Genomic DNA, 7,262 nt, shown 5'->3' with positions numbered 1-7,262 from the left:
TACGGTCACTCTAACTAATTAACGTTAATGCATTTTTTCTTAATTTTCATGCAAATCGACAAAAAATTGCATTGAAATGTTATAAGCGACACCGAAAGTCCTTGTACATTGTTTTTCATGCAAAACGACGAGACATTTAATCAATGTGTCAGTCATTTTGAATTTTTGAAGTCTGATGTAAAATCGTTAACTCCGAAAATGCAATTTGTCATGTAAATAATACCATTTCTTGAAAGTTCAACTAGCCTGAAGCGTAGTGAACAACATCACAGAACCTAACTTAACCTACCAACCATTGCGAGATTCAATAACGTTCGACAAGACCTTTTTCAAATAAGGTTATCGACTTGTTAAACTGAATTATTGCATCCCGCAATGAATGGCAGATTTCTGCGGATGGCGTTCACTGCGTTGTGCGCATCTATTCATTAAACGTTTAATAGCAGCAAGTGAATTGAAGCTGTCGGAGTTGTCTATGGCGAGCTGATGAGAACTAAAGTGTTCGAAAATGCGATTTAAATCCGACAGTTTCAACATAATATTGACCAAGAACATATTTTTGAACTTACGTTAGGTTTTGGGCATTCTTCGTCTGTACACCCTTCCTAAGTTCCGATCCCTTTGTTCTGTTAACTGCAGCTCGTGACATTCGAGGACTTTTCGTAACCGGAATGGCTTTTGACTGTGGTTTTATGTTATTTACAGGCGGTGATTGAGTTATTCGATTAATTAAGGGTGATGGTCGATAATCAGGACTCATAAGAGATTCAGGTACCGGCACTAATTTAGTAAGAGCTTGTAACGGAGTATTAGTGAGTTCTAAAAATTTTAATAATAAAAACATTTACAAATCAATTCATTTCAAAAATTCAAAGATTATAACATTTACATACTTTTAACAGACAAAAGTTATCACAATTTTAGAATAATAAAATTATTATTTTGTTCATACCGTTACCATTTATTTATTTATTGGTATTCAACACTATTACTGACATGAATTTTTAAAAAAAAAATCATATATACATTTTTAGTACTTTTTTGTCGAAAAAATATTCTCAAAGTACAATAAGAAATTAATTGTAACAACTTTAATAAACAATAACAAAAGAGAGAAAACTTACCCTCGAAACATTTTTCTGTATTTTCATTCAATTTTTCGTTACTCTGACAACTTCTATCACTGGTCATATTTTTTTGTGAAATTGTATGACTAAGCATCGTAGGATCCAAACTCTGCGTCATCAACGGCGAATTAATCAAATTACTACTGGTGGAATAGCAGCTTGAACTCATTCTATCTGGAGATTTTGAAATACTCGACAATCTAGAATCTAAGTAAAAAATCAACCTACTGAAATTATGACAATAAAAGTAAATCTTACTTTGAAATCTTGGAGAGTTCTTTATACCCTGAAGCTTCTTCCTAGTTGCAGGGGACGGACTAGAGTTTTCACCTAAGAAATTGTAATTAACGGACACGACAAATTAAAAACATGAATGAGTGAATCATTCTTCTATCAAAAGAAGCTACTGTGCTACAAAAGTAATTATTGTGGATTACAATAAATATTTTATAACTTAAACTTTGTATTTGTTTTCGTATTTTTTTTTGTTATGTATGTAGTATATGTATTTCCCATTCCATTAATTTTAAATTATATTCTATTGTTGCAATTATTAACGCCACTAGAAAACTATTTCCTAAAGCAAATATAGCATACTGTAGGATTCATTTTCACAATGCTTGTGGCGGTAAATTTAAAATTGGCTTATTTAATCTACTAAGCCATATATACTTCACGAAAAAAGTTTGGGATGATTATGAAACGGAAACGCAAAAAGGGGAGACGTGGAAAGATGCGAGAATTTTAGCAATTAATTTAACTGCCGTTGCGTCAAATATTTTAACTAGAATTGTACAGAGAATAATAATAATAAGAGTGGAGAAATATTAGGGAAGACCAATTTGGAATTAGAAGAAATAAGGGTCTAAAATCAGCAACATGGGAACAGCTAAAAGCTAAGCTTGTTTAGGGGTTTTCTAAAAGAAAATCAAACTTCTAAAATCCAAAGATACTATTTCCTTTATAAAGTAATTGGTAATAACGATTTTTATGAGTCAATTAACCTAATGGACATAGTGACCATAAAGTTTTGGTTTTTGAATTGTTTCACTTTGAACAATTACAGAAGTCATCAGCTCATGTTACTCTGAAGATGTCCCATGTTACCCAGGATTCAATGTAGGTAATAAAACAACAAACCCAGAACCAAACTTTCACAGTCAATAAATAACAGCAGAAGCCTACAAAATATCATATGATTAGATTAGCAAACCTACTGTTTGTTTGCTGATCTCTCAGCTGCTGTTGATGATGTTGTGCTTTGCTAAGAATCAGTTTTAGCTTGCGATCTTCTTCGGTCTCTAGAGCCTCACCTGTCAAAGGACAAACAGTTGCAAGATACTGACTTAATTCTTTCTGCTCGCCCACTCTAAAATGTCTACCCCGGCCTTGAGAATATAACCACTCTGCTCTAAGGCTATTAAATAGAAAAAAAAAGTAACTTTATTAGAAAAACTAAACAACTACCAAATAAAACAGCAAAACCACATATTTCTAAGCACTATTATTTATGAGATGAAAACACCAAGACTTATAAATACCGAGTAATATTAAATTAACATTTTTTAAATGAACTGATAAAAATACGCTAGAAGAAATTCTTGCATTGTTTGAAAAAAACTTACATATAAAACACTAAGTCAATTTACAAACGAATGGTAGAAAACATTCATATTAAATGGATTAAATAAAATAAACTTAAAATGTTTGAACAATATTAATTGTGTTTCATTTTCAACAACAGTAAGTACTTGTTGTATTTATTGCATATTTATTCAACATGTTTCAACAAACGGTCACTATTGATAATTTGAATTAAATGTATATTATTAAAAAAATGTTCAAACAAAACATAAGAAATGTAATTTTCTTTCATGAACATAAATTTAAATTCTTTTAATTTAAAAAGAACATATTGTACAGAACGAACAAATGACTTTTTTGAAATTCAAATGAAGAAGAAATTCATGCATACTAAAATTTGAAGCATAGTTTGCGTTTTTGTTAAAAATTTAAGCGCTTTTCAGAGAAACTAATGTTTAACTGCATAGGGCTAGATAAAAAAAGGAGAAATGTACCCTTACCTTTCAATGGCATCTACAGCATAACCATCAATTGTGCGTACATTCATACACCAGTTTATTAAAAATGGACGGTAGTCAAAGCCTCTAATAAAATTAAGGAAATTTTTAAAAAATTTTATGCATGCAGACAATATTTAAGGAAAAACTTTTTTTAATGACCTACTATTGTATGTTCCACAAGTTTGAGTTGTTAAACGAAAAATATATGCAGGGTTATTCAGATTTAATGAATTTTTAGACGTTTTAAGGAAAGTTGAAAATGTTGCCATGTGAATTTTCGATAATACTCTGTCTACCATTTAATTTAATAATAACTCGTAATAGCCGCAGTTTTTTAAAATTTCAAATTATCTCCAGAACTGCAAATGATATAAAGTAAATTAAATAAGTTGTTTTGAATGTTATATAGAAATACAACAAATAATGAAATGTATGTGCGGCTCATTAACGAATAACTTCAGATCAATATAGCTTTCTTTGATAACTCATTTTTTAAAATCAACAATCAAATTTTAGCTTGAGGGATTAAACCAATAAGAAGTTCATAGCGGCCAGCGTTCTATCGAAACCGTCAGACGCGGATCGCGATTTCGATCTCGTTGGATCAGCGCGTTGTAGGCAGTTTCGACAGAACATAGACGCGCTGTTGGTGGTACTTCATGAAGGATTAAGGACATAAGTTCATAAAAATGGTCCCCACTATAATTATCTTTATTTTTAACTACATGATTAAAAACTGAAAGACTAATAATAGGCAATCAAAAGTTGTTCAAAGAATGCTAAATAAGTGATTATTAATGAGTATTACAAATAAACTCTGTATAAATTAGAATTACATAGATTACATAAAATTCTTTTTTGTAAATTAGAGCGAAACAAGGTATGCACTTGGATGTAGGAGGTAATTTCCAAAACTACTCATATGATTTCATAAATTCGTTCATGAATATTTAGGACTTGACCTTCCCGGTGGAGACCAATTTTGCAACATAAGTCGATGAAAAAATGCTCTTATGAATGCGTTTTTTAACGATAAGAGATATATAAACGCTTTCTGTAGAAAAGTTGTAGAGCTAAAAAATGCCTGTAAAAAAATTCTCGACGACATATATTTATATTGTTGCATAGTATCCATAAATTCTTATTTAGGTTGCTGGTACAAAGTTGCTACATCTAAATTATTTATTTATAACTGCAAGGCAACGTCTACTACTAGGTTAGTAGGTTAATTAGCAACAGTTGAAATGGTAGAATCAATAATAAATGAGGAGTCGAATCCAAGATCACGANAAAACAATTTAAGGATACATGTTGCTACCCACAAAATTGACACAGGGATTATTGGAAATGGAGATGGATGTTAAATTCGTTAAATGTGAAAGATGAGATATTTCATTAAGATCTGCAATGTTATTCGAAGCTAATGTTAATGTTACTAAACTAGTTGGAAGGAAGCGATCACACTGATGTAAATGACCTATTTTATTCCCATGCAGGTATAATTCCTGAAATCTAATTGTGTTAGAAACAAATAAATTGGTTATTTCAATTGTTACCTTTAGATTCTTTAAGAAGGAAAGGTCTGACACATGAGTAATGCTATTTACAGAGAGATCAAGATGCTCTAAGTTTACATTCGTATTTAAATGTTCTATTGTCTAAAAAGAAAAAGTATCATTAGCTAATTCCAATTATGAGAGAAAACAATACTTTAAATCGCTTTGAACTACACTTTATAAAGTGTAAATGATTAACATAAACACAGTCTAAGCTACAGTTTTCCAATAAAAGATAAATTAGGAATCTTAGAACAAATCGTTCCATATGCAAACTTCATTTCTATTTTAACAAAGTTACTAGTTAATGTTTCAATTCAGTCCAGTCCTTTTACCTTAATGCTGTTTCCTGCTAAGCAAAGATGTTTTATATTAACCAACTCTTTAAGACCTTCAATTGTAAGAATTCCATTGTGAGCTAAATTTAAAGTGTGTAAGCAATGCAAACGACAAACTCCATACATACGCAGTAACTGGTTTTTAACAGCTGATAACTGCAAAAAATGTGTAAACAACTAAATTTAAATTTTGTGTTAGGGCATACATTTTGGACTTTTGTAAAAGAGTCTAAATTATCCAACCTTTGAAGTTCATTATTATCGAGGATTAACGTACTAACTTGTGCTTCACTAGTGGAAGGTTTGCTGAGTTTTTTCAGCTTTTTATTTGATAAATCTAAAGTATCTAACACTTCTACAAAAACAAGGTTAGTCATTTTAATAAAGCTATTTCTTATAAAAGCGACGTATTTAATTGCTCAAGCAATGAAAGGAAGCTATGCCGATATTTGCTTACCCATGTTAAAACGTAAACATATAGGAACAAAAACATTTAATTTAAAATTTTTATCCTAATATGCACTTTAGTTTTAGGCTTATATTGAATATTGATATTTTACAAATCTGACATTTCTCTCATGACGCTTCAATGTAGCCAAATCTAAACCATATAAAATTAAATTTCCTAGACTTTAAAAACAGATATTCTGTAATTTATTAACATTTAATTTACTTAAAATTTAATAAACATCCAAATAGAAATAAATTTTCAAATTTACAGTAAATGGTTTGTTTATTACGTTATTCCCATATTCTTAATATTACATGGTGATCTTGATAATATTTTTCCCCTGGTTTAACAGTAACAGTTGGTAAGACTTTATAGTCTTATGCTATGGTTTTGTGGTTGTGGTTACGATGTTTATTGTATTTGGTTGCTGATTGATGATTTGCAGATTAATGATTTGAAGTCACTTGTAAATTTAAGAAAGTGGCACACACCATTAAAGCTTCCACAATGTGATTATTTACTTTTTAAGTTGAACTATTAATAGATCGTCATTACATTATCGATTTCCAGTGGAGCTTATGACAGGTGTTTACACTGTTTGTATTACACAAGTGTCAAAACGCAATCTGAGAATCAGCTGAGAGTCTCATCAAAGACCATTTTTGTAAGAAAATAGGCTTTAAAGGGCCAACTTAACTACTTTTTAATACTGAAAATATTTCTAAATCGGCAAACTGGAGCGTTTACCGGAATATCTCCGCGACACCGTGGACTGGTTTATGGGGTAAGCATTATAGTGATACATTTTTTTGCTTATATGTACCTACATGATTACACTGCGCTTTTTATTACATTATTAATTTACCATTATCATTGTTACGTGTAAATATTTATTTACGATGAAACACTCTAAAATCTTAAAATTATGCATTCTATTCTAATAAGAACTATTTATGTGATGAGGATTTAATAAACCCAAGAGGGTAAAATTTAATTTATAATAATATTAGATACTTCTTTAGATATGCATATATTTTTTTTAAATAATAATAATACTTAATATGGTTTATAAAAATTGTGTTCTGGTTTTTCTGCCGTTACATATCATTAAGTAAATATTTATTAAAAGTGCCATATTCAACTTGTATATCTGAATTTTTTGTTTCTATTATCTCCTTTGAAGGTGTGTTAGTAAACAGTAAGAATTGATGCTTATTTTTAATAAAAAAATAATATTTATGCAAGTTAATTTCTTACTGTATTGCTACAGATATGTAACTGGTTAATCGTTAATATGCTACATCATAGTTATTTTACATGTTCACTAGTTCCAGTGAGGCATAAAATTAAACATAAACAGTAGATAATCTCATTATTAAAATCCAAAATTAGTTGTTGTAATGAAAATTTTAAAGTCTAATTGATTTGATTTGCTCTTGTATACACAGTAAAAAAAATAACAAAATTGAACTGTTCACAAAGTCAAATAGAAATCCAAATTGAATATGTAAAACTCAAAATGATAATAATGGAACAAAATAGTGCCTGTTAACATAGTTTTCTATGTTCACAATAAAAGCTGTAGAGTTAAATAGTCCACCTTTCGATACTTAAATTCAGAAATTTTAGTTTGTTTAAACTTTGACAAAATTTTCAAGGTAATTAGATGACTTTGTTATTTTTGTCAGTGAATAACAACATTAACA

The 7,262-nt window shown here is 29.7% G+C and overlaps 2 protein-coding genes across 4 annotated transcripts in view; one reads left to right on the top strand and one right to left on the bottom strand.

The window, feature by feature from the left end:
• LOC108738040 (centrosomal protein of 97 kDa) overlaps positions 1-5,553 on the bottom strand; it is a 20,661-nt gene extending 15,108 nt beyond the window's left edge. The window contains exons 1-9 of the mRNA XM_025976164.1: positions 5,312-5,553; positions 5,103-5,261; positions 4,768-4,869; positions 4,520-4,716; positions 3,212-3,295; positions 2,345-2,544; positions 1,386-1,457; positions 1,125-1,334; positions 584-819 (exon numbers count right to left, since the gene is read on the bottom strand). Coding sequence (XP_025831949.1) covers positions 584-819; positions 1,125-1,334; positions 1,386-1,457; positions 2,345-2,544; positions 3,212-3,295; positions 4,520-4,716; positions 4,768-4,869; positions 5,103-5,261; positions 5,312-5,482 — 1,431 coding nt within the window. The 5' untranslated portion in view covers positions 5,483-5,553. The remainder of the gene's footprint in view (positions 1-583; positions 820-1,124; positions 1,335-1,385; positions 1,458-2,344; positions 2,545-3,211; positions 3,296-4,519; positions 4,717-4,767; positions 4,870-5,102; positions 5,262-5,311) is intronic.
• A 292-nt stretch (positions 5,554-5,845) lies between these two features.
• Positions 5,846-7,262, top strand: part of LOC108738038 (MOB kinase activator-like 2) — a 5,142-nt gene continuing 3,725 nt past the window's right edge. Inside the window, exons 1-2 of one of the 3 annotated variants that reach the window (XM_025976159.1) lie at positions 5,846-6,065; positions 6,127-6,340. In XM_025976159.1, coding sequence (XP_025831944.1) covers positions 6,336-6,340 — 5 coding nt within the window. In that variant the 5' untranslated portion in view covers positions 5,846-6,065; positions 6,127-6,335. Of the gene's footprint in view, positions 6,341-7,262 lie in introns of all 3 variants that reach the window. The other 2 variants (XM_025976158.1, XM_025976160.1) reach the window with 2 other exon arrangements.

The sequence above is a fragment of the Agrilus planipennis genome, unplaced genomic scaffold, assembly GCF_000699045.2.
Source record: "Agrilus planipennis isolate EAB-ADULT unplaced genomic scaffold, Apla_2.0 scaffold189, whole genome shotgun sequence".
Lineage (NCBI taxonomy): Eukaryota > Metazoa > Arthropoda > Insecta > Coleoptera > Buprestidae > Agrilus > Agrilus planipennis.
The sequence above is the reverse complement of the archived record's forward strand: the minus strand, read 5'-3'. Positions and strand labels throughout refer to the sequence as shown.